General features: G+C 50.2%; 2 protein-coding genes across 2 annotated transcripts in view; one reads left to right on the forward strand and one right to left on the reverse strand.

The window, feature by feature from the left end:
* Nucleotides 1–8,759: 8,759 nt before the first annotated feature.
* LOC138954492 (uncharacterized) lies at nucleotides 8,760–9,389 on the forward strand. The gene has a single exon (XM_070326326.1). The coding sequence runs from the start codon at nucleotides 8,760–8,762 to the stop codon at nucleotides 9,387–9,389; it is 630 nt and encodes a 209-aa protein (XP_070182427.1).
* A 487-nt stretch (nucleotides 9,390–9,876) lies between these two features.
* LOC138959904 (uncharacterized) overlaps nucleotides 9,877–26,977 on the reverse strand; it is a 33,119-nt gene continuing 16,018 nt past the window's right edge. Inside the window, exons 11-13 of the mRNA XM_070331579.1 lie at nucleotides 26,912–26,977; nucleotides 18,468–18,657; nucleotides 9,877–11,284 (exon numbers count right to left, since the gene is read on the reverse strand). The exon at nucleotides 26,912–26,977 is cut by the window's right edge and continues 234 nt beyond it. Coding sequence (XP_070187680.1) covers nucleotides 11,143–11,284; nucleotides 18,468–18,657; nucleotides 26,912–26,977 — 398 coding nt within the window. The 3' untranslated portion in view covers nucleotides 9,877–11,142. The remainder of the gene's footprint in view (nucleotides 11,285–18,467; nucleotides 18,658–26,911) is intronic.

The raw sequence follows: 26,977 nt of genomic DNA on the forward strand, positions 1-26,977 counted from the left end.
AGAGTATAAGTGACGGTGATATTGCTGGGCCGCTCATTTTATACTGTATCGCCAGTAGAATATCACGGACACTGGTGATATTTGTCAGACTCAGCATTTGGTCCACACACACACACCATGCACACAGACACACACACACACAGACACACACACACACACACTGTCCGGGGCAGGTACGGGTCTGGGGCAGTCCGGGGCATGTCCGGGGCAGTCCGGGGCAGTCCGGGGCAGTCTGGGGCAGTCCGGGGCAGTCCGGGGCATAGAATTACCCTACCGCCACGCAGTGACAAGAGCCTACTCAGTAAAGGGACGTAATGCTGTCTCTGCAGCCCAGAGAGACTGTGTGAGTTTAATATACACAAAGAAAAAAGCCAAGCACCCCCCGAATGAATTTGTGATAATAATTGAGTCAAATTTGTTTTACCATTTTTTGGCTCACGTAAGTGTAGCCTATGCGATGATAAACTTTGTCTGTCTGTGCGTGTGTGTGTGTGTGTGTGTGTGTGTGTGATAGAAACTTTAACATTTCCGAGTCTATGGATTACGTCAGTCTCGGTCAAAAGTGTTCGACGTGTGTGATAGAAACTATTTGAAGACGTCACATTATGACGTAAGAGGGTTAGACGTCACGCAAAGGAATTACTGAAAGTCTCGGTCATTGTTATTGTGAGCGGGCCGAGACTACTTGGCAGATCCAGGGTCTCGCTTTCATGCACAGTTTCACCTCCATGCTTACTGTGTGTGTGTGTGTGTGTGTGTGTGTGTGTGTGTGTGTGTGTGTGTGTGTGTGTGTGTGTGTGTGTGAGTGTGTGCTTGTGTGTGTGAGTGTGTGTGTGAGTGTGTGTGTGTGTGTATGTGTGACGGAGTGATTGAGTTTGTGTTACTGTTTGTCGATTTCTTACGTGAGCCTTGAAGGCTTCGCCTCTTGTTTTCTTCGTAATGACATACCGTCATGGGTTTCCATAATAACGTTGGGAAGTTCACGCGTCAAGATCATGAGAGTGTGTCGCCACTGCCTGTGAGAAGCACGTGCAGCATGCAACCCATGAATGTTAAAAAAGGCAGAATACTCACGCTGCAAATTTCTGTATTTAACACTGGGCGCCGACGACAATTTGCAAACATTCTCTGTGAACATGGCGAGAAGACGATTATCAGAGGCGATCCGATGGCAGATTATAGGAATGCATGCTACAGGAGCATCCTTCAAAGCAATTGGTCGTCAACTTGGCTACCACTACACCGTCATCAGCCGTTTGGTACGCAAACATCGTCAGACTGGTGCTGTGAAGGACCGTCCACAGTCAGGGCGACCCCGTGTGACGTCAGAACGTGAAGACCGAGCACTTCTCCGAATAATTCGGCGTGAGCCATTTTCAACGAGTACCGTCCTGAAACGAGCATGGCTTCCAAATCGACATCTGTCAACCAGGACCGTACGAAACCGCTTGAAAGCTGCAGGAATGGCAGCCCGAAGAGTCATTAAGCGTCCCCGACTGACAGATGACCACAAGAGAAGACGCTTGGCATGGTGTCTGGCACGGCAAAGATGGAACCTGAGAACGTGGAGGAGGATCCACTGGTCGGACGAAAGCAGATTCCTTCTCCATGTCACTGACGGCCGACTGAGGGTATGGAGGCACAGGAACACGGCCTATACACCCAGGAACATCAGACAAACTGTTCCATTCGGTGGCGGGTCAGTCATGGTTTGGGGTTGCACTCAGTTTCCCATGACTGCAAGGTAGACCTTGTCACCATACGTGGCAACCTCACGGGTGATCAGTATATGCGACATGTCCTGGAACCTGTTGTCGTTACTCATTTTGACAACCACCCACTTGCCACAAGACCCGTGTACATGGATGATAACGCCAGGCCTCATCGATCCAGGGCATTAGTGGACTACCTCCAGAACAACGCTGTAACAACACTCCCATGGCCGGCAATGAGTCCAGATCTTAATCCGCTGGAGCATGTTTGGGACATCCTGGGGCGTCGTATACAAGCTCTGCAGCTTCCTGTGCAGACATTACGTGAATTGGAGGCAGCTTTGCATCGTGAGTGGTTGCAAGTGACCCGTGAACAGATCCGACGTTTGACTGGAGGGATGAGACGCAGGGTTGACGCCGTCATCTGGGCACGCGGGGGTTTCACTCGATATTGAACTTTTGAATCGCGTATGCCATCTGAGCACTCTCAATTACATTTTTTTCATGACACATTTACCTAAACCTGTCTTTTTCAGCTTGCAGCTCCATACTTATCAGGGGTACTGTTTTAGGGTTAAAACGTCACTTTTTGGCAAGGTACCAAATCACGATTAAAACCAATCAAAACTGGAGTTTTCTTGTGTGATGTTATTTCCAAAGAGTTGCTCTTGTCGATAACATTTGTCAAACCGAGCTCCTGAACTTACTTGTTTCCATACCAGAACTTTAAAAATCAGTCATTGCGAAATTGAAGGGGGGTGCTTGGCTTTTTTCTTTGTGTATATATAATCAGTTAAGACTGAGTAAAAAAAATATTACAATCGATAGTTACCAGTGAAAAGTAATATCGGAACAATCTTCTTGTGTTTTTGTTGTTGTAAAATGTAAGATATGAAACGTTAAAAATTACGTAAAATTGGTACGTTTTGGTCGAGTGGGATGGGTCGTTGAACTGTGTTGTTACAGCCCGCCGAAGTTATCAAAAGTGTTTTTGCTTTTTGTAATTTGGTTGGTTTGGTGCGTTATACAATGCCAGGGCCGGACCCAGGGGGAGGTTCCAGGGGTTCCGGAACCCCACCCCTGGAAAAAGCATGTACCTTGCTTTGAGTGTTTGGTTTTTTTACTAGTTTTAGCACCAAAACAATGCTGCTCTTAACCCTCAAAACAAGGCCCAGAATGCACCAGATTGCACAGATTTTAACCGTTTTTCAAAATTTTCCGGGGGAGCATGCCCCCGGACCCCCCTAGTTCGCGCGCCTGCGCGCTTGTGGCTTCGCCACTTCGCTGATTTGCCCCCCCAAAAAAGGAGGAACCCCCCCCCTTACAACTCATTTGGTCCGGCCCTGAATGCATATGCTTTTTCAAGACTAAGCATTGATCACTTTAAAACACAAGGATCATCATAGGCCATCATGACTTGTGTCATTTTACATCGCATTCTAAGAAAGAGCAGAATTCTCACTATGCGCGCGGTACATTTCTAGAATCGCGTAGCTCAAAGTTGGAATTCCTACAATGGCGGCCATTTTTGGAATTCCAACAAAGCGCAGGTCATTTCCGGAAAAGCGCCGATGACGAGATGGGTCGCAACATCATCATCGGCGCTTTTCGGGAATTCCCCTTTGTTGGTTCTGACTAATTACTGCGCGACCACGCGCGGCCTCAAAGTAAAGGATTTACGTGTAATATTTTTGTTGTTCTAGTATCTTCATAGTATTTCTCACTTTGTACCAAGTTTTAAGATATACAAATAAAAAAATAAGGGAGTTGTGATACATTTTCGAAGACCACTGATGTTATCTGCATTTTGGATAATGTACATAATGCATCGTTTTACTTTCCAGATTGATACTTTCTCACACATGATTTTTTGGAATTTTGTTTCTTGGTATGTTTATTTTATTGCTCCATAACTTTAAATTATTGCATGGAGCCATGTTCTGATTGGATAAAGCCAAATTAGCACTGGGTATTCAAAAAGGGTGATCGCCACCTCCCCGCGAACTACCGTCCCATCTCCCTCACTTCCATCCCTTGCAAACTCTTGGAACATATTATATGCCGCCACATCTTCACACATCTCGACTCGCATAACATCCTCACGCATCTAAACCATGGTTTCCGTTCTGGATTCTCGTGCGAAACCCAACTTCTCACCACAACCCACGACCTCTTGACCACCTTCGACCAAAGAAAACAATTAGATGTCGCTGTGCTTGATTTTTCTAAAGCGTTCGACACTGTTCCCCACCCCCACCTTCTCCACAAACTCTCCTGTTATGGCATAAACGGCCCCCTACTCAACTGGCTCACGTCCTTCCTCACTAAGCGCTCCATGAAAGTTAATTGTACTCGAGGGTACTTCATCCGAATCAACTACAGTAGACTCTGGCGTCCCGCAGGGGACGGTGCTCGGCCCACTACTCTTCCTTGTCCATATTAACGACCTGCCAGCCTCCGTATCGTCCCACGTCCGCTTGTTCGCCGACGACTGCCTGCTCTAAGGGAAATAAACTCCTTCACTGATCACCAATCCCTGCAACTTCTTCTTCTTCTTCTTGGCGTTCGCAGAGGTTACACGATCAATCCAGCACTGGTGATAAATGTTGTCGTTTTCTCCAAGCTGTCGACTGCCGTACAGTTTGGTCTGCAAGGGAATTGGTGACGGCCACACTTCTTTTCGTTCCTCATCTAGTAAGGGACATCGCTGTAAGATGTGTTCCGCTGTTTGGTCTTCTTGACCGCAGGCCGCACAGGTTGGTGATGGCGCCAGCTTGAACTTTCGGTTTATGTGAGCATTGAGCCTGTTGTGGCCAGTACGCAGCCTGACGAGGTTGACTTGCTGCTCTCTGGACATTGTGTGGTAGTCATCTTTGTATGTCCTTGGCCTCATCAATGCCTTGATGATTTTAAACACCAAATAAAGTAAAGTAAAGCCTTGATGATTGTCTTCTGCTCACTAAAGCTGACACTGTTTTCAGGTTGGTCTTCCACGGCTCCTTCTTTCGCCAGCTCATCTGCCCTTTCATTTCCTGGTATCCCACAGTGTGCTGGTATCCACTGGAGGACAACTCTTCTGGTTTGTCTGACCAGCTGTAATGCTTTGGCCAGCTGTGGGAGTTTGTCGTTGTCTAGGGCCTGAAGGACTGAAAGGGCGTCCGAGAGGAAGACAACTTGGTAGCAAGGGTCTGCGGAGTCCTGAACCAAGGAGGCGGCCTGCATGAGAGCTTCTGCTTCTGCTTTATAGTTTGTGCAGTGTTTGCCAGTGGCAACGCTGGATGTAGTTGTATGTCCCCCAGGGAACTGGATCAGAATGCCAGCACCTCCATTGAGCACGGCGTTAGTTGCTGATCCATCGGTGTATACATGGATCCACGCCTCTTTTGGGTACTGTTCGTCGATCAGGGCTAAGGTGAGTGCCTGTCGAGCTGTGTCATTCTGATCTTCTCCTGAGGTAACATGTCGAACACTGGTGCAGATCTGGATGCCTGGTTTCTCTGTTGCCTTGGGGGTTTCCTCTTCTTCTTGAGTCAGAGGTAGAGTGTTCTGTGGGAGGACTTCCCTGTACTGTCGAGAAAGTCTCTTGCTCTCGTGTACAAAACTGCTCCGTTTGAGCCGGTTCTTGGTGAGGTTGCTCAGTCTGTGCTTCATGGGGTGGTCGGGTAGGCACTTGAGCTTCTCGGCCTGTACCATAGTCTTGGCTTCTCTTCTCTGACAGAGGGGTTGGATGGTCGGTGGTAAGCTTCTCCATTTCCTTGATGGGCGTGGATTTCATGGCACCAGTGATGAGCCTGGTTTTGCACACGGTCGAGGGTCTGCAGGTTTGTCTTGGCTGAGGTTGACCACGCTGTGGAGCCGTACTCGAGGTGGGGTCTGATTGTTCCCTGGTATACTTCTTCGGTATCTTCTCGTTCGCTCCCCAGGTGGTACCTGCCAGCTTCCTGAGTATGGCTAGCTTGCGCCGGGCCTTCGTCTCTGCCTGTGCAATGTGTGGTTTCCAGGTCTGCCGTCTATCAAAGGTGACACCAAGGTACGTTGCTTCTTCATCCTCTCTCAGAGGAGTTCCACCAAGCCTAATGGTTCCGGCTTTCTGCTTTGGCGACAGAGTGAATAGGGTGGTGGAGGATTTCTCCTTGTTGATGGAGACGCACCAATCTTCTGCCCATGCGTTCAGCCTATCTGCCGCTTGCTGCATTCTGTAGGTGGCAGTACTTGCGTGCTCCTCCTTGCACCAGATCACAAGGTCGTCTGCGTAGAGAGCAGCTTTGATCCCCTTGGGCATCTCAGACACCAGATCGTCGATGAAGAGAAGGAAGAGTGTGGGGGAGAGGACTCCGCCCTGAGGGACGCCATGACGAAGGAGGAACTTCTTGCTTTTGGTCTGGTCGACGTTAACTCTTGCCCTGCGGTTATAGAGGTAGGAGAGAATCCACTGGTACATGTTGCGGGACACGCCTTTCCTCAGCAGTTTTACAAGGCGTCCATCTTTCCAGACCTTGTCAAAGGCCTTCTGAAGATCTATCCAGGTGACGAAGACCAGCTTCTGTTCCTGAAAGGCATCTTCAACTTCTTGCGCCAGGTAAGTGACCTGATCTTCAGTGCTGCGGAACTGTCGGAATCCAGCTTGTTCAGGGGCGAGGAGGTTCCTGGATTCCAGGTACCACCGGAGGCGCTCGTTCACAATTCTCTCCAGGGTCTTCACAACACAGCTGGTGAGGCTGATTGGGCGATAGCTGGTGGCCTTCTTTGGATCCTTACCTTTTTTTAAGATGGGGATCATGATCGCTTCTCGCCAGAGTTGTGGTAGCGATCCTTCTTGCCAGCTGCTGTTGAAGACCTCGAGTTCTCTGCTGCACTACCAAGGTGGGTTAGCATTTCGTTGGTGATGCCGTCTGGGCCAGGGGACTTCTTCGCCTTTAACTTTTTCAGAGCTGAGTGCAGCTCGTGGAGTGTGAGTGGTTGACTCATGGCGTCCACTGTCGACTGTCTGGCAGGTCTCTCTCTTTTCTCTCTTCTTGCTTCTCTCTGTTTCACGGGGCTAACATGGAGGTTGCTCTCAGCTGCATAGCTTTCAGCAAATTGGTTGGCAGCATGCTTTCCAGTTAGCACCTTCCCGTTCTCTTCTAATGTGATCTTTCCTCTGCTGGTGTTCTCATCATTCAACTGCTTGGTAAGCCTCCAGAGCTTTCTGGCATCCTTCTCAAGGTTCAGAGAGCTTTTTTTCTCTTGCCAGCTTCTCCGTCTTGCCTGTAGCTTCTTCTTGAGAAATTTGGTTTTGGCTTCCTGGAGGCGGATGTTGTTGTTTTGTGACGGGTTGACTTCTGCTTCCCTTCTGGCGTCTGCCACATCATCATCCAGTTCCTGCAATTCATTGCTCCAGTAGGGCTTATAGTCTCTCCTGGCACCCCTGGGAATGGACTCACGCGCTGCTCTGAGGATGCCCATGTTGAAGTCCTTCGCCACCATGTTGATGTCTCGACCCTCGACTCTGATGTCTTTGGTGAGTTCGCTGGTGCGGTGTCTAAAGAGGAACCAGTTCGCTCTTTTGTAGTTCCACCGTGGGAAGGAAGCTTCAGTGCAGGACTCCATGCCCAGGGTCAAAAAGACTGGCCGATGGTCACTTCCACCTAGCTGTTCTCCGACCTCTCTGCTTGTTAGCTGGTGAATGTCTTCCGTGCAGAAGGCTAGGTCAGGAGTTGATGTAGTGTGCCATCTTCTGGAGTAGAATGTAGGGCAGTCAAAGGGACTGTTCAAAAGGATGAGACCTTTGTCATCCTGCCAGTTCTCCACCTCTTCTCCTCTCCGATCCAAGTGGTCATATCCCCAACTCTGTGAATGACTGTTGAAGTCACCCACCACGATGAAGTTGGAGGCCTTTGCGGGGATCGTGTCAAGGGCGAGGTGTCTATCGTTGGGGCAGTAGAAGTTGACAAGATGGAATTCTGCTGTCTTCGTCTGGATTCGAATCACCTGATATTCGGAGTCCTCCATGTGCGTTTCTATCAAACAGGCATTGATGTTGTTCCTGATGAGGGTCAGGATTCCTCCTTTGCTTCGGTCTGTTCTGTCGGACCTAAGGCACTGGTAGCCTCTCACTTTGAGGGACTTTTGGGGTGTCAGGTGCGTCTCCTGAATACAGCAGATGTTGATGTTCTTCTCATGCAGGATATGCTCCAACTCTGTCTTCTTGTTCAGGATACTTTCTGCGTTCCAGTGCATGACCTGAAAAGGTCGCTGCTGACTGGGTTTCTTCCTGGTTGTGGTGGTGCCAGTCACTCTCCTCCCACGTCCCCTGGCGTGGCAAGACGGACGGGAGAGACCTCCAGTAGTTGGGGCTGGGTCCCTTTGAGGCATGGGACCCGACGCTGCTCCACCCTGGGGGGTCCTCAATGGGCGAGCGCCATTTCCATCTGTGCTGGTTGATTGTGTCATCATTTGCGTAAGCGCGTGTACCCGTGGTTTGTTAGAATGCGCCGTGCGGCCCGGGTCCTCCGTCTTCAGCATTCGGGGTTTTCTGTCGGGGTTACCTCACCCTTAGCTCATGGCCCGTACGTCCTACCCTGAGAGCACAGGGGGGAGGATTTGCCGAGATCCCACCCGGAGCTAGGGTTTTAATGCGCCACTAATCGCATTAGATGAGTCCCGTCAATGGACGATGGAGCATTTCAAAGGGGGTAGCAGTGCCGCCTGCTACCCCACTCCGCCCTGGTAGGAAACACCGCCAGTTTGGTCCGCGGCTGCAAGCGGCTGATCTCCATATCTGAAGACCGTTCCCCTATCCGCCACCCGGGGACGCACTGGGTTGGGGGTGGTGGCCCCACTGAAAATCCCACACTGGGTTAAGAAAGATCAGCCTGTCCCAGATCCCTGCAACAAGACCTCAGACACCTCGAAGAGTGGGCGGTTACCTGGGGCATGCGCTTCAACGCCTCTAAATGCTATATCCTCAGTATAAACAAATCCTCTGACCTCTATTACCAACTGGACAACAGCATCCTCCAAAACGTTAGATCCACACCCTACCTTGGCATTCTCCTCTCAGACAACATGAAATGGAGCCCCCACATTTCTTCTATCACTAAAAAAGCAAACTGCACCCTTGGCTTTCTCCGCCGCAACCTCCAACGCTGCCCGCCTCGTTGCCGTCAGCAGGCCTACCTCTCCCTCGTGCGTCCCCTCCTGGAGTATGGGGCGGTTGTCTGGGACCCCTACCTGAAGAAAGACATTGACTGCATCGAACGCGTACAACGCAAAGCCTCGAGGTTTATCACAGGCGACTTCAGGTCGTCGACCCCCGGCAGCGTCACCAGACTCCTAGAGAAAACTGGACTCCAACCTCTGCAACAGCGACGTCAACAACTCCGTCTGACGTTCTTCTATAGGGTGGTTGAGGGGCTGGTACCGGCACTACCATCACACCAGTTCTTAACTGAGCAGAAGCAAGGCCGTAAAATCAGGCCAGTGAGACACTCTGACCATCACACATCCAACATCGTCCCACAGTATTCAAGAAACAATTCTAGACCCTATTCAGTGCCCCAAGGCCGCACTGATCAGTTTAGGAACTCCTTTTTTGTGAAGACGGCACAAGACTGGAATCTACTTGAGGACAATATTGTAACCTCCAAAAGCATTGGCATCTTTAAAGCCAAGCTAGCAGCCGCCCACCACCATTAGGCTGCCGCACTCCCCCCCGCTGCATTTATGCCAGTCTTCTGGTACCCAGCAGCGTAACCATTAAGATCAAGATCAAGCTAGCGAGCAAAAGGGAAAAGCACCGGATTTCTGTCATATGCGACTTGTTTTTAGACCAAGCGCGACCTCAAACTAAAGCATTTACATGTAATATTTTTGTGTGTGATTTAAGAATGTTTGTCTCACATACTGTCACTTTATTATTTAGAATTTAAAAGTTAGTTCTAGCCCCAAAACGAGGCTTCCGATTTGTTTTATAGTACATCCTTTTCTAACTGCAGAAAATTTGAATGAAATTAGACGGGAATTAATGCTTTAATTTGAGTGCGAAATTTGTTGCAATAAGTTTTTGGCCAAGTGAAGTTTTCTCTTGAGAGACAAAGCCCTGCGCTTTGGGTGGTCAGGACTTATCTCTCTCTCTCACACACACACACTCAAAGACACACACACACACACACACACACTCAAATTCTGTTTATTTCATTTTCCGAAAACCCTTTATTCAAACATCGCGGTCACACAAAAATACAAATTAAAAAAATGAAAAAAACGATAATGAAAAAAACATAATTTCTTGGCAGTCCAGCAGCACCCGGCCCCTTTAAAGCCTTCTAAATATCTGAGTCGGGTATTAAAAAGGAAGGAGTCTTAAAATGGGGGTGAATTTACAGAGGTTATGACCACAAAATCTGAACAAGCAGAGTCTTAAAATGGGGGTGAATTTACAGAGGTTATGACCACAAAATCTGAACAAGCAAAGTCTTAAAATGGAAAAGAAGTCTTAAATTGAAGTAGGGGGGGGGGGGGGGTATTTAAAGGGGGAATTACATTCATATATATATATATATATATATATCACAGACGCAGCAACAAATGGAGTTCTATCTCATCAAAGTGTTAATTTGGCTTTATCCAATCAGAACATGGCTCCATGCAATAATTTAAAGTTATGGAGCAATAAAATAAACATACCAAGAAACAAAATTCCAAAAAATCATGTGTGAGAAAGTATCAATGTGGAAAGTAAAACCATGCATAATGTACATTTCTTTCTTTCTTTATTTGGTGTTTAACATCGTTTTCAACCACGAAGGTTATATCGCGATGGGGAAAGGGGGGGGGGGGGGGGGGGGGGGGATGGGATAGAGCCACTTGTTAATTGTTTCTATGCATTATGTACAGGGTGGGCCATAAAAAGTGTCCACATTTTGTTTTGCAATAACTGAGATAGAAATTATTATTTTACAACATGTTTCATTCCACATAGACTACAATGTTAAAGATTTGTATGCACAAAATCTTATCAAAATCTATGCATTTTCAGAGTCACAGAGAGTACCCAGGCTAAACATTTTGTCAGATTTGGAGGTCAGATATTAGGGGAGTTCCACTGTACCAAGTACAAAGTAAAGGCAATACCTGAATCAGTAGCGGCAGCCAGGTAAAAGGAATGAGAGGATGAATGTAACAGCACAAGAACATGTGGCAGTGTGGGGTGTTGATATGTTCATCCACTTTAACAGTGTAAAGAATGGCCTGTTATTAAACAGCCTTTTAGTCTGACTTTGAAAACACACCACAAAGTTCCTCAAAGTTTTACTGATCCTCCAAGTGTGCTGTGAATCCACAAGGAAGCTAAACACAGCACGAAGTTCCTTAAAGCTTGACTGATCCTCCAAGCGTGCTTTGAATCCACAAGGAAGCTAAGTTCAACACTGCTTGTCCGCTTTCCAACCTACCGAAGTCTTGAGAAAATTAGTTTCTTCCTCAGTGAGTACATAGGAGCAGGTGACTGCTTGAAGACGCCCCCTTCGATCAAGGCATCTCCTTTACCAACCTCAAAATTCACCAAGGTCAAAATGTCAAGGATGTCATGGCTGAAACATAGTTCAAGAAAATAACAATTCAAACTTCTGCCCAAAACTTCAAACCATGCTGCATATAATGCATGCAAAACTAGACATGTTAATTATGCATTAAATTACATATTCTTACTCCGAGTCACATATTAGCATTGACGCAGTCGAGATGCTAGGTTGACTGAAAAACGCTATCCCGTCTATAGTATAAGGGAAGCAACCCAAGCAAAAAAGTAGCAAGCTTGCTACCCTGGGTTGCCTCCCGTAGCGTGCATCACGCCACAGATCTCGTACCCGATACGAGACACCCTCATTCGACATCTTTCAGCCAGAGAGACAGGTCGTGCTTGATTTCGCTCCTAGGCCGGTTTTGCTGTCTGCTTGACACCTACCGGCCTCGGCTCCCCGTCTGCTCATAGCTGTTTCTAGCGGTGAGATTGTTCCTTTTTGTTGTTGTTTGCATTGTCATTCTGCTGAGAATTTTTCCGTCCGCGGACTTACGAATTTTGCTCAGTAGTTTGTTGCTGTGGCCGCCATTTTGGTCGCCATTTTTCGCTTACACGTGGTGTTTTTTGCTGGTTAGTTTGGGTCCGTGCTACGGACTTTGAGCGTTTACCAGTAGCATTGGTAGCTGCTTGTAGCTGGTACGTTAGTGCTAGTTTATTCTGCTGAAGTTTTACGTCCTAGAGACTTGTGTATTTTCAGTAGTTTGTTTTTCTCGTGTGACAGCATCTCTGATAGTGAGAAAAGCGAGCGGCTAAGGCCGAGGTTAGGGGCAAAGGCCCTGTTAAACCTAAGTCCTCGGCTTCCACCTCTTCTGCTAGGAACCCCACGGTTCACGTTTCTGACCCGAAGACTAACTTCGTTTTTCCTGTGCCTATTTAGGCTCCGGAGGAAACTTCGTCTGGCTCGCGGGCGGCGGGGGTGGCCGCTACCACGGCCGTTTCTACCCCTGTACCTGCGCCGGAGGCTGGCGCTCTTGTTGCTAGCCTTTTGTCTTCTTTGATTCCAGAAATTCGGACGCTCGTTCGTACAGAAATGTCGCGGACGGACCCTGTTTCCAGCTCTGCCTCCCTCCCGGGGGTGTGCGACCCTCGGTCGTTGGCTTCCTTTGTTCCTGATCACCTGCCCAGCCTGCTGGCTTCTGTGATGGCTCTGGAGTCCGTGCACAGGGAGGCGTTTCTCTTCTCGGCCGGCGCTCGGTGGCTTCCGCTTGCGGGAGTGCACCTGAGCAGGTCCCTTTGGGGGATACGGTCGACACAAGGTATGTGCTCGCAGCAGCCGTCCGCGGCAGCTGCACTTCCGGTTCCCGGAAGTAGTGGTTCACTGGTTGCGGACAGACCATGGTCCCCTCCGGTTCGAGCTGCGCTTTACGTAAGCAGTCGTTCGCGGCAGCTTCCTTCCGGCTCCGGCCGGAAGTGGTGGTTCACTGGTTGCGGACAGACCATGGTCCCCTCCGGTTCGAGCTGCTCTTTACGTAAGCAGTCGTTCGCGGCAGCTTCCTTCCGGCTCCGGCCGGAAGTGGTGGTTCACTGGTTGTGGACAGACCATGGTCCCATCCGGTTCGAGTTGCGCTTTATGTAAGCAGCCGTTCGCGGCAGCTTCGCTTCCGGCTCCGGCCGGAAGTGTTGGTTCACTGGTTTGCGGACAGCCCATGGTCCCTTCCGGTTCGAGCCTTGCCCTGCTACAGCAGCCGTTTCCGGCAGCTGCTCTTCCTGCCTGGGCAGGAAATGTAGGTCAAACGGGTCGTGCACAGTCATCTGTCACTTCCGGTTCCGGCCTAGGGCTTGCGGCAGCTTCGCTTCCGGCTCCGGCCGGAAGTGTTGGTTCACTGGTTTGCGGACAGCCCATGGTCCCTTCCGGTTCGAGCCTTGCCCTGCTACAGCAGCCGTTTCCGGCAGCTGCTCTTCCTGCCTGGGCAGGAAATGTAGGTCAAACGGGTCGTGCACAGTCATCTGTCACTTCCGGTTCCGGCCTAGGGCTTCCGGGTTGTGGCTTGCAGACTCCTCAGCACCAGCTATGGCATAGTTCTGCTGTTGCGTCTGCACTCCCTGCTCCTCCCGGCTTTTCCGGTTCGGTTCCCGCTGCTTCCGTTGTGTCGCCGGTGAATTTCGAATACGGTGGTTCTCCTGGGCATACAGGCTTTTTGCCTCTGTTGGGTCAGCAGCAGCCACCCACTTCGGTGGTGGCCGCTAGCTCCTCTCTTCAGCTGCCTTCGGTTGTTGGTGACTCTCATCTTCCTCTTAGTCAGGGGTGCGAGTTTCATCGATGGCCAACAGGATGGGCGTTCGGCTTACGGCCTTCCCTCGCAGCGTCATTTGTCGGGTTCTTTTGGCTATGAGCCGTCCCCTTCAGGTGGCGTTTCGGACTTCGGGTCCGTGTGCGAGGAGCAGCTGCCTTCGGCGGCTCTGGCCAGCTTCCGAATTTACGTCAGCAGTCGTTCGCGGCAGCCGCTTCCAGCTCCGGCCGGAAGTAGAGGTTCACTTGCTAGTGCACAGACTACTGTCACGTCTGGTTCGAGCCTTGTCCTATGACAGCGGTCGCCCGCGACAGCTGTTCTTCCGGTTCCGACCGGAAGTGTAGGTTCACTGGTTAGTGCACAGGCTACTGTCACGTCCGGTTCGAGCCTTGCCTTACGTCGGCAGTCGTACGCGACAGCGGCACTTCCGGTTCACGGAAGTAGTGCCTCGTTGGAAGGTGGACAAATAATGATCCCATCCTGCTTGAGCTGCGCAAAACGTAAGCAGTCGTTCGCGACAGCTTCTCTTCCGGCTCCGGCTGGAAATGTTAGTTCATCGGTGTGTGGGCAGCCCATGGCCCTTTCCGGTTTGAGCTTTGCCCTTTGCACGGCAGCCATTTCCGGCAGCTTCGCTTCCGGCCTTGGCAGGAGGGTAGGTCAAGCGGGTAGTGCACAGGTTACTGTCACTTCCGGTTCTGGCCTACGGCCTACCTTTGGGTTCCGAGCTTCAGCTCGTAGGTGGCTCAGCACCAGCTTTGGCATAGCGCTGCTGTTGCTGCCGCACTTCCGGCTCCTCCCGGATTTTCCGGTTCAGTTCCCGCTGCTTCCGTTTGGTCGCCGGTGAATTTCGAACAAGGCTTGCCCTATGGGCATACAGGCTTCTTGCCTCTGTTGGGACAGCAGCATCCACACACTCCGGTGGTGGCCGCTAGCTCCTCTCTCCCACTTTCCTTGGTTTTTGATTCCTCTCATCCTCCCCTCAGTTAGGGAATGAGCACAATCGATTGCCAACAGGAAGGACTTCGGTTGGCAAAGAGGAAGCAGCTACTTCTGGTTTGAAGAATCGCCCTTTGTAGCTTTTCGCCTTTTTGCCTTTTCGCCGAGCCCCCCTCTTCGACAGGGGGTGGCCTCCGGCGTCGGTTTCGTTGCTGGTTCCTCAGGGTTCAGCAGAAGGCATCGGAATGCCTTGCCGCTCCTGCGCAGGCTTCCTCCTTCGTGCCCTTAGCGGACCAGAGGAAGTTGCCTTGGCCAGGGTCGTCTCGTAGCCGCCTGTTGGCCTTTCCCCGTCCGCGTGCACCGTTTCCGGTCACGCCGGATCTTCTTCGCTTCTTACGAAGCCGTTGAGGAAGGATTCGGTTCTGCCGCTCTATGGGCAGAATCTCCTATTCTCTGAGGAAGGGGGCTGACAACTTTTGGAACTCAGTTCCATTTCCGAGACTCTCCTGCGGGCGCTTTCTCGCGCTCTGGCAGATTCCTTGGCGCCCTTTCCCCTTAGTAAAGGGCAGGACGCGGAGGAAGTGTCTCACTCCTCTCCACACTTACAAGGGTGAACGAGGCACAGATGAGGCTGTCCTCTCTGCACTATTTCCATGCGGTCTCGTGCGGAAGGGACTTGTTTCTTGCCCACTCCCGGTTTTCTGAGGAGTCGACAAGGAACATTCTCAGTTCGTCATCCTTGGTGGACGGTCTCTCTCCGGCAGCCTGGCCTCTCATGCCAGAAGCAGGGGATTGAGACCAACAGAGAACAGCGGTTCCCTTCTTTTGAGCTTCAATTTGAAAGCAGCAAAAGCAGGCCGCTCCTAAGCAGGCTATACCTAAGCGGACTCAGCCTCAGCGGCCTACGTCCTCAGCTCAGGTGAGATTGTTTCTTTCACAGCCGTCATAGGTACGCTGGGTTTTTGAAACAACAGCCGGCCTTAGGGCTTCGGGGTTTTAGCCTCGGCGGGAGCAACAGCCATTTCATCCGTTGGAGGTGGTGGTTGTTGCTTTCCTTGTGCTTGTGGCTTCGGGCTTCGACATTCTTTCTCTTTCCCAGCGTATGGGTGCTGAGAGGTCGATTTCCGTTTAAAAGGGGGTTTCTGCCTTTGGGCTTCCCCGTTTTCTCTTGCCACGAGCTTCTGGACTCGGTCCAGGTTTGTCTTTCGCCGAGTCTGACTTTGTCTTTCTCTAGCGATCAGACGCGTTCTGGTGTTTCGTCCAAACTTAAGGTTCACTTGAGTTGGCCTCGGAAGTAACATTCAGATTTTCCTGAGGGTGCATTGTCTGGGCATTGCATGTTTGAGAAGTCATTCTTGGCTTGTCACTTTTTCTCAGGTTTTTTGGCTACTCCTCCCCTTTTTGGGCAGAGGTCTAGCTAATGTTCCAGTTTTCTCGGTGCTGGCCTCTAGGCCAGCATCTTTTTCGGCGGCCGAAACTTTTGGTTTCTTACTGCGCCTGTGTACTTTGAGTACTTTGGTGCAATGGCCGGCCTACGGGCAGCAAGGCTCTCGGCCTTAGCCTGTGTTATAGTCTCCTGCCTGTCGTGTTGCGACTTTGGCAATTGGTTCTTGTGACTGCGGATTTCGTCTCTTCCTCTTCTCCATCATGCTTGCATGATGTGAGTTGGGACGATTTCTGCTGGGTTGGGCTTCCGGCCTGGTCACCCCTTTTTCACTTGCAACTATGACTATTACTGAGAACTCTGGTCTCGGGAGGCTGACGGCTGGTTCGCTTCACGGTTTTCCGTCTTTCTTACCAGCTTCGTCCTTTCTGTTTCGGGTTTTTTGATTCATTTTCAATTACCTACAAGCAGTCTGCTCTGCGATCACGCTGGCTTTTGTCATTTTGTTTCCGGTCTCCGGTCACATTAGGATTTGGCCACTGCGGGTCCGCATTTGCGGTGCTTATGCACTACCTTAGGTCGCTTCGTCCCCTTTTTTTACCCCTCTCTCTGCTTTCGCAGGGATGGGCAGGGGACGACCGGTGACCGTCTCCCTTGAGTTTTGCTCATTGAGTTGGACCCTGGTACTTGATACTCAGGCATCTCTCTCTTTCCGGTTTGGAGTTTGGTCACTCTTCCGGAGCTGACTGTTCTCTCAACGGCCTTTTGGGCCTCACTCCATCCCAAAGTTTTCTTACTTTGGCATGGTTGCCTTATGGTCTCCGTGAGGGTCGGTCCTTTTCAGGGCTTAGCCGGCAACCTTACGCACGGATCTTTTCCAGGCCATTAGCATTTCCTTCCATTTAAGGGGGGGGGGGGGGGCAGCTTGTCCTTCCCTCTACTTGGTCGGGTTTATCCAAAACTGGGGTCCTTTTCCGGACTGTTTTACGGTTCAGAAGATTGGAAGAAGTGCTGGGCACAGCTTACTGGCTCTCTGAGGTCGTCTTTCGCATTTCTTGCCTGAGAGACATCTCGGCTGTCAATCAGGGTGGTTCTCGGTCCGTTTCTGTCCTTTGGCAGTGGGCCAGTTCCTGGCAAGGGTTTAGAGTGAGTCAGTGGTTGCTTTCTCACGGGATCCTTTCCTGACTTTTGGCAGTGGGCCAGTTTCTTGGCAAGGGATTTTCTTGCCCTCCGCCTTGTCATAGCTTATGCTATCTTTCCCTCGGCTCCGCCCGAGCTCATTTCCAGGGCCTGGGCCTCCTCCTTGGCCTTTTTGGCCTATGGGGTTTGGATGATGTCCTGCGCACAGCTTCTGGCGCTAGGATTTTGTCTTATCAGGTTCTGCAGACATTGCTGCCCTCTGTCAGGATGGGTCTCGGCCTATTCCTTCCTTGGCGGCAGCTGGCTTTTGTCTCTCCAGAACTTTAGAGTGAGTTTGAACTTTTTGATCTTACCCACCACCTTGTTGGAGTTATCTGCTAATATGTGACTCGGAGTAAGAATATGTAATTTAATCGAAAATTTTTAATTAAATTTTCATTTGATTAATATACTTACCCGAGTCACATAGGTAATTCCCTCCCACCTTCCCCGCTTTTAGTTTCTTTGTATTCTAGAAGTCGAATGAGGGTGTCTCGTATCGGGTACGAGATCTGTGGCGTGATGCACGCTACGGGAGGCAACCCAGGGTAGCAAGCTTGCTACTTTTTTGCTTGGGTTGCTTCCCTTATACTATAGACGGGATAGCGTTTTTCAGTCAACCTAGCATCTCGACTGCGTCAATGCTAATATGTGACTCGGGTAAGTATATTAATCAAATGAAAATTTAATTAAAAATTTTCGACTTAAACACCCACAGACAGAAAAACACATGACGCTCCAAAACGGACAGCTGTACACAGGCACGCATGCAAGCACACACACGCAGATAGACCGACAGTGATGGTGTGGGTCGTGTACAACCCATACAGCATTTCTGAATTGATTTGAACCCTTTTGATGCCTGTAACTAGGTCCATAACTTGCTTTAATGGGCAACAAACCGTAAGAAAAAGTTATAAAAATGTGTGTGTGTGTGTGTGTGTGATGTATCTGTTAGTTACCAATTCAGGTAAACACAAGTAATTGCTTACAGTTTGTATACTGTCCACATATTTCCTGGCAGGTTAAAGAATTTATCCTTAATCAGAGGACAGATTGACATGCATCATGGAAAGCCTATATGTGACCCTCCACCACGGAATGAGTCACATGTCACCTTTGCATGATTTTCATATTTTTACATTTTCCTTAAGAGTTTTGTATGCTCTACCCAGTGGTGAAAACCGTTTCAGAAAAGAGCGAAAACTGTTTGAGTTATAAGCCTGTGACTAAGGTGACCCTCACACTGTTACCAGACACTCCCCGGACTTATATCAAGCCTAGCGCAGAACCGCGCAAGGTGACATGCGACTCATTTCGTGGTGGAGGGTCATGTATAACTCTCACACATTTACATGGAATCCTTTCTTCAAAAAGAATTCGTCATACACAACCCCTTTCATCCAGACTGTGAAGTCTAAAATGTGACCTGCTGAAGGTTAAAATAATGCAAAATGACTTACTCGTAACCATATTTCTGGAGCATCTCGGTAAGCTTGGTGACGTACCAGGAACCTCGGGATTTGCTGCGGTATGACACAAAGCCTGGTACGGTGGCGTAACCCAGCAAAAAGTCGGCTTCGTTGGGGATCAGCTCACCCCTAGGGGCGTCTTCTTCCAGATGGTTGTCCATCTGGATATCATTGAGATGACCTGGAAGAAAACAATAATCAATTATTTGTCAAGAGAGGAGAGAGAGAGAGAGAGAGAGAGAGAGAGAGAGAGAGAGATGGATGGATGGATGTTTTATTGTTCTAATCAATGATTTGATTTTGACAATTTTCAGACAAATGAAATCGAAAATTTTTAATTAAATTTTCATTTGATTAATATACTTACCCGAGTCACATATTTAGCATTGACGCAGTCGAGATGCTAGGTAGACTGAAAAAACGCTATCCCGTCTATAGTATAAGGGAAGCAACCCAAGCAAAAAAGTAGCAAGCTTGCTACCCTGGGTTGCCTCCCGTAGCGTGCATCACGCCACAGCTCTCGTACCCAATACGAGACACCCTCATTCGACTTCTAGAATACAAAGAAACTAAAAGCGGGGAAGGTGGGAGGGAATTACCTATGTGACTCGGGTAAGTATATTAATCAAATGAAAATTTAATTAAAAATTTTCGATTAAATTACATATTCTTACTCCGAGTCACATATTTAGCAGATAACTCCAACAAGGTGGTGGGTAAGATCAAAAAGTTCAAACTCACTCTAAAGTTCTGGAGAGACAAAAGCCAGCTGCCGCCAAGGAAGGAATAGGCCGAGACCCATCCTGACAGAGGGCAGCAATGTCTGCAGAACCTGATAAGACAAAATCCTAGCGCCAGAAGCTGTGCGCAGGACATCATCCAAACCCCATAGGCAAAAAAGGCCAAGGAGGAGGCCCAGGCCCTGGAAATGGGCTCGGGCCGAGCCGAGGGAAAGATAGCATAAGCTATGACAAGGCGGAGGGCAAGAAAATCCCTTGCCAAGAAACTGGCCCACTGCCAAAAGTCAGGAAAGGATCCCGTGAGAAAGCAACCACTGACTCACTCTAAACCCTTGCCAGGAACTGGCCCACTGCCAAAGGACAGAAACGGACCGAGAACCACCCTGATTGACAGCCGAGATGTCTCTCAGGCAAGAAATGCGAAAGACGACCTCAGAGAGCCAGTAAGCTGTGCCCAGCACTTCTTCCAATCTTCTGAACCGTAAAACAGTCCGGAAAAGGACCCCAGTCTTGGATAAACCCGACCAAGTAGAGGGAAGGACAAGCTGCCCCCCCCCTCCCCCCCTTAAATGGAAGGAAATGCTAATGGCCTGGAAAAGATCCGTGCGTAAGGTTGCCGGCTAAGCCCTGAAAAGGACCGACCCTCACGGAGACCATAAGGCAACCATGCCAAAGTAAGAAAACTTTGGGATGGAGTGAGGCCCAAAAGGCCGTTGAGAGAACAGTCAGCTCCGGAAGAGTGACCAAACTCCAAACCGGAAAGAGAGAGACGCCTGAGTATCAAGTACCAGGGTCCAACTCAATGAGCAAAACTCAAGGGAGACGGTCACCGGTCGTCCCCTGCCCATCCCTGCGAAAGCAGAGAGAGGGGTAAAAAAGGGGACGAAGCGACCTAAGGTAGTGCATAAGCACCGCAAATGCGGACTCGCAGAGCGAACCAGCCGTCAGCCTCCCGAGACCAGAGTTCTCAGTAATAGTCAAAGTTGCAAGTGAAAAAGGGGTGACCAGGCCGGAAGCCCACCCCAGCAGAAATCGTCCCAACTCACATCATGCAAGCATGATGGAGAAGAGGAAGAGACGAAATCCGCAGTCACAGGAACCAATTGCCAAAGTCGCAACACGACAGGCAGGAGACTATAACACAGGCTAAGGCCGAGAGCCTTGCTGCCCGTAGGCCGGCCATTGCACCAAAGTACTTAAAGTACACAGGCACAGTAAGAAACCAAAAGTTTCGGCCGCCGAAAAAGATGCTGGCCTAGAGGCCGGCACCGAGAAAACTGGAACATTAGCTAGACCTCTGCCCAAAAAGGGGAGGAGTAGCCAAAAAACCTGAGAAAAAGTGACAAGCCAAGAATGACTTCTCAAACATGCAATGCCCAGACAATGCACCCTCAGGAAAATCTGAATGTTACTTCCGAGGCCAACTCAAGTGAACCTTAAGTTTGGACGAAACACCAGAACGCGTCTGATCGCTAGAGAAAGACAAAGTCAGACTCGGCGAAAGACAAACCTGGACCGAGTCCAGAAGCTCGTGGCAAGAGAAAACGGGGAAGCCCAAAGGCAGAAACCCCCTTTTAAACGGAAATCGACCTCTCAGCACCCATACGCTGGGAAAGAGAAAGAATGTCGAAGCCCGAAGCCACAAGCACAAGGAAAGCAACAACCACCACCTCCAACGGATGAAATGGCTGTTGCTCCCGCCGAGGCTAACACCCCGAAGCCCTAAGGCCGGCTGTTGTTTCAAAAACCCAGCGTGCCTATGACGGCTGTGAAAGAAACAATCTCACCTGAGCTGAGGACGTAGGCCGCTTAGGCTGAGTCCGCTTAGGTATAGCCTGCTTAGGAGCGGCCTGCTTTTGCTGCTTTCAAATTGAAGCTCAAAAGAAGGGAACCGCTGTTTTCTGTTGGTCTCAATCCCCTGCTTCTGGCATGAGAGGCCAGGCTGCCGGAGAGAGACCGTCCACCAAGGATGACGAACTGAGAATGTTCCTTGTCGACTCCTCAGAAAACCGGGAGTGGGCAAGAAACAAGTCCCTTCCGCACGAGACCGCATGGGAATAGTGCAGAGAGGACAGCCTCATCTGTGCCTCGTTCACCCTTGTAAGTGTGGAGAGGAGTGAGACACTTCCTCCGCGTCCTGCCCTTTACTAAGGGGAAAGGGCGCCAAGGAATCTGCCAGAGCGCAAGGAAGCGCCCGCAGGAGAGCCTCGGAAATGGAACTGAGTTCCAAAAGTTGTCAGCCCCCTTCCTCAGAGAATAGGAGATTCTGCCCATAGAACGGCAGAACCGAATCCTTCCTCAACGGCTTCGTAAGAAGCGAAGAAGTTCCGGCGTGACCGGAAACGGTGCACGCGGACGGGGAAAGGCCAACAGGCGGCGACGAGACGACCTTGGCCAAGGCAACTTCCTCTGGTCCGCTAAGGGCACGAAGGAGGAAGCCTGCGCAGGAGCGGCAAGGTATTCCGATGCCGGCTCCGAAGCAGAACCCTGAGGAACCAGCAACGAAACCGACGCCGGAGGCCACCCCCTGTCGAAGAGGGGGGCTCGGCGAAAAGGCAAAAAGGCGAAAAGCTACTAAGGGCGATTCTTCAAACCAGAAGTAGCTGCTTCCTCTTTGCCAACCGAAGTCCTTCCTGTTGGCAATCGATTGTGCTCATTCCCTAACTGAGAGGAGGATGAGAGGGACCAAAAACCAAGGAAAGTGGGAGAGAGGAGCTAGCGGCCACCACCTGAGTGTGTGGATGCTGCTGTCCCAACAGAGGCAAGAAGCCTGTATGCCCATAGGGCAAGCCTTGTTCGAAATTCACCGGCGACCAAACGGAAGCAGCGGGAACTGAACCGGAAAATCCGGGAGGAGCCGGAAGTGCGGCAGCAACAGCAGCGCTATGCCAGAGCTGGTGCTGAGCCACCTACGAGCTGAAGCTCGGAACCCAAAGGTAGGCCGTAGGCCAGAACCGGAAGTGACAGTAACCTGTGCACTACCCGCTTGACCTACCCTCCTGCCAAGGCCGGAAGCGAAGCTGCCGGAAATGGCTGCCGTGCAAAGGGCAAAGCTCAAACCGGAAAGGGCCATGGGCTGCCCACACACCGATGAACTAACATTTCCAGCCGGAGCCGGAAGAGAAGCTGTCGCGGACGACTGCTTACGTATAGCGCAGCTCAAGCCGGATGGGATCATTATTTGTCCACGTTCCAACGAGGCACTACTTCCGTGAACCGGAAGTGCCGCTGTCGCGTACGACTGCCGACGTAAGGCAAGGCTCAAACCAGACGTGACAGTAGCCTGTGCACTAGCCAGTGACCCTACACTTCCGGTCGGAACCGGAAGAACAGCTGTCGCGGGCGACCGCTGTCATAGGACAAGGCTCGAACCACACGTGACAGTAGTCTGTGCACTAGCAAGTGAACCTCTACTTCCGGCCGGAGCTGGAAGCGGCTGCCGCGAACGACTGCTGACGTAAATTCGGAAGCTGGCCAGAGCCGCCGAAGGCAGCTGCTCCTCGTACACGGACCCGAAGTCCGAAACGCCACCTGAAGGGGACGGCTCATAGCCAAAAGAACCCGACAAATGACGCTGCGAGGGAAGGCCGTAAGCCGAACGCCCATCCTGTTGGCCATCGATGAAACTCTCACCCCTGACTAAGAGGAAGATGAGAGTCACCAACGACCGAAGGCAGCTGAAGAGAGGAGCTAGCGGCCACCACCGAAGTGGGTGGCCGCTGCTGTCCCAACAGAGGCAAAAAGCCTGTGTGCCCAGGAGAACCACCGTATTCGAAATTCACCGGCGACACAACGGAAGCAGCGGGAACCGAACCGGAAAAGCCGGGAGGAGCAGGGAGTGCAGACGCAACAGCAGAACTATGCCATAGCTGGTGCTGAGGAGTCTGCAAGCCACAACCCGGAAGCCCTAGGCCGGAACCGGAAGTGACAGATGACTGTGCACGACCCGTTTGACCTACATTTCCTGCCCAGGCAGGAAGAGCAGCTGCCGGAAACGGCTGCTGTAGCAGGGCAAGGCTCGAACCGGAAGGGACCATGGGCTGTCCGCGAACCAGTGAACCAACACTTCCGGCCGGAGCCGGAAGCGAAGCTGCCGCGGACGGCTGCTTACGTAATTCGTAGCTCAAACCGGCAGGGACCATGGTCTGTCCGCTGTCCAGTGAACCACTACTTCCGGCCGGAGCCGGAAGGGAAGCTGCCGCGGACGGCTGCTTACGTAACTCGTAGCTCAAACCGGCAGGGACCATGGTCTGTCCGCTGTCCAGTGAACCACTACTTCCGGCCGGAGCCGGAAGGGAAGCTGCCGCGGACGGCTGCTTACGTAATTCGTAGCTCAAACCGGCAGGGACCATGGTCTGTCCGCTGTCCAGTGAACCACTACTTCCGGCCGGAGCCGGAAGGGAAGCTGCCGCGGACGGCTGCTTACGTAATTCGTAGCTCAAACCGGCAGGGACCATGGTCTGTCCGCTGTCCAGTGAACCACTACTTCCGGCCGGAGCCGGAAGTGCAGCTGCCGCGGACGGCTGCTGCGAGCACATACCTTGTGACGACCGTATCCCAAAAGGGACCTGCTCAGGTGCACTCCCACAAGCGGTAGCCACCGAGCGCCGGCCGAGAAGAGAAACGCCTCCCTGTTCACCGCCTCCAGCACCAACGCCGAAGCCAGCAGGCTGGACAGGTGATCCGGAAACAACAGGAACACAGGAAGCCAACGACCGAGGGTCGCACACCCCCGGGAGGGAGGCAGATCTGGAAACAAGGTCCGTCCACGCCATCTCAATTTCTGGAAGCAAAGAGGACAAAAGGCTAGCCACAGACGTGGTAGCGGTAATGCCCGCCGCCCGCGAGCCAGACGAAGTTTCCTCCGGCGCCGAAATGGGCACCGAAAAAACGAAGTTAGTCTTCGGGTCAGAAACGTGAACCGTGGGGTTCCTAGCCGAAGAAGTAGAAGCCGAGGGCTTAGGTTTGCCAGGGCCTATGCCCTTACTCTCGGCCTTAGCTGCTCGCTTTTTCTCACTATCAGACATGCTGTCACGCGAGAAAACAAACTACTGAAAATACACAAGTCTCTAGGACGTTAAAACTTCAGCAGAATAAACTAGCACAAAGTACAAGTTACAAGCAGGTAAAAGTGCTACTGGTCGACGCTAAAAGTCCGAGCACGGACCCAAACTAACCAGCAAAATACACCACGTGTAAGCGAAAAATGGCGACCAAAATGGCGGCCACAGCAACAAACTACCGAGCAAAATTCACAAGTCCGCGGACGAGAAAATTCTCAGCAGAATGGCAAAGCAAACAACAACAAAATGGAACAATCTCACCGCTAGAAACAGCTATGAGCAGACGGGGAGCCGAGGCTGGTGGGTGTCAAGCAGACAGCAAACAACAGCCTAGGAGCGAAATCAAGCACGACCTGTCTCTCTGGCTGAAAGATGTCGAATGAGGGTGTCTCGTATTGGGTACGAGAGCTGTGGCGTGATGCACGCTACGGGAGGCAACCCAGGGTAGCAAGCTTGCTACTTTTTTGCTTGGGTTGCTTCCCTTATACTATAGACGGGATAGCGTTTTTTCAGTCTACCTAGCATCTCGACTGCGTCAATGCTAAATATGTGACTCGGAGTAAGAATATGTAATTTAATTGGTGCATAAAACGAAATTACTAAGGGTGAGATACATTGGGCTTTATAAACATAGCCTACACATGCAAATAAGTGAGGCAAAATAAAGAAAGAGCCTGCCAAATGTTGGGACATAATCATGGAAACATTTCTTGGAAAGATGATATAACTTAAGCAAACATTGTCAGACGACACCAAGACACATACACAGATATACACGTACAGACACGGGCACACACACACATACACACACACACACACACACACACACACAGACACACACACACACACACACACATACACACATGTGTGGGCACACACACAGCAGATTATATACACATATGAAGCAGTCATTAAATGCATACAACAAATGTATGAAACTAAACAGCATACACACACACACACACACACACACACACACACACACACACACACACACACACACACATACATACACATATACATACACACACACACCAATTAACGCACATATTTTCCGAGATGAAATGCATAATAAGAAGAGGTTGTAACATGCCAGGGAGTTCACGTTTACGGCACCCTCAAGTCAATCTCTTGTTACGGGGAATGCATCAATGTTTCCAGAGCATGATATATGTTTGTACAGGGAACGCGAGAATCACGTGAGCGGTTCGTTTTCTGCAAGTCTTTTTTGTCGCATTCGTGAGGCCAAGAACAGGTACTTTGCAAAGGATACAAGCTGATCCTCTACCGTACAAGTGAGCAAATATCGTAAACAGTCTTCATCTGAAAAATACTGTATTCTGCCAATATATCTCTGCCTGATGCCATCGTAAGTGGGGCAATAAAAAACAACATGGCTTTCGTCTTCAGCATTATCCGGGCAGAAAGGACAGCGAAAGAGAGAGAGAGAGAAAGAGAGAGAGAGAGAGAGAAAGAGAGAGAGAGAGAGAGAGAGAGAGATAGAGATGGAGAGAGAGAGAAACGGAGAGAAAGACAGACAGACAGAGATAAACAGACAGACAGACAGAGGTGGGGTGGGGAGAGAACAAGCCTAAAAGCCATTCACATAAGGTCTAATTTTTCTCTTTTTTGGCTCACGTAAGTGTAGCCTATGCGATGCTAACTTTTGTCTGTCTGTGCGTGCGTGCGTGCGTGCGTATGTATGTATGTATGTATGTATGTATGTATGTATGTCTGTGGTAGAAACTTTAACATTTGACTGAACACCGAAATACTAATTTTACCTGGTTATTATTCAAGCAACAGCTTCAAAGTATTGAAGCAATGATCAACATTTCGTCGGCACGTATGTAGTTAAAGTGTGTATCCAAAGAAAACAGGTGGTGGGGGGTTTTGGGGGGGTAAAAACAGCTGACTGGTTTGTGTCGTGTGTGGTATGTAGACCAGGTCAGGGGTCAAGGTTAGGTCAGATCGCGTGAAGGATTGTGGTATAGATACAGTTATCACCGAGCTGCAGTTCGCAGATTCGGAGAAGACGACTCATGATTTCACATTGTTCGGTTTTGTAGCTCCAGAAAAATAGATAAAGAAGATACCAAAGGAGATTTCCTACAGGTTAATCTGCACAGCGTGTTTCCAGTGTCTGTGCAAGGAAGCGCTGTCGAAACCACAGTGTCGATCTGGCAGTCGTGTCCCCGTAAGTAGGCTACAGACAGACAGATCTAGATCTAGTGTCTCGCACTCTTGCACCGTATCACATATGCTTACTGTGTGTGTGTATGTGTGACGGAGTGATTGTTTGTGTTACTGTTTGTCGACTTCTTACGTGAGCCTTGAAGGCTTCGCCTCTTGTTTAAGCAGGGATTCATAAACCATTACCCCTTTCTTCTTGTTCAGGAAGCTGACTTATTCTGTAAATAATAATAGAGTCATGATTGTATAAACATAAGTGCACATGCGTCAACACAGATTACGTCTTACAAGAAATGTGACCGGCCCAGAAACTCTAACCACACACAGTGACACACACAGTTACATTATTTTGTTTGGACTATTATTGCAGTTTTTTTGTTCAGATTTTTTTCACACAAATGCAATTTCACTTGAGATGTTATTCACCACCGAACCTTACCCGTTTGTTTCTCACGGCCTTGACACGCCTGCACGAAGAAGAGTTTGGGTTTTCCAGCAAGCCCTG

Source organism: Littorina saxatilis, linkage group LG2, assembly GCF_037325665.1.
Source record: "Littorina saxatilis isolate snail1 linkage group LG2, US_GU_Lsax_2.0, whole genome shotgun sequence".
NCBI classification, from domain to species: Eukaryota; Metazoa; Mollusca; class Gastropoda; order Littorinimorpha; family Littorinidae; genus Littorina; species Littorina saxatilis.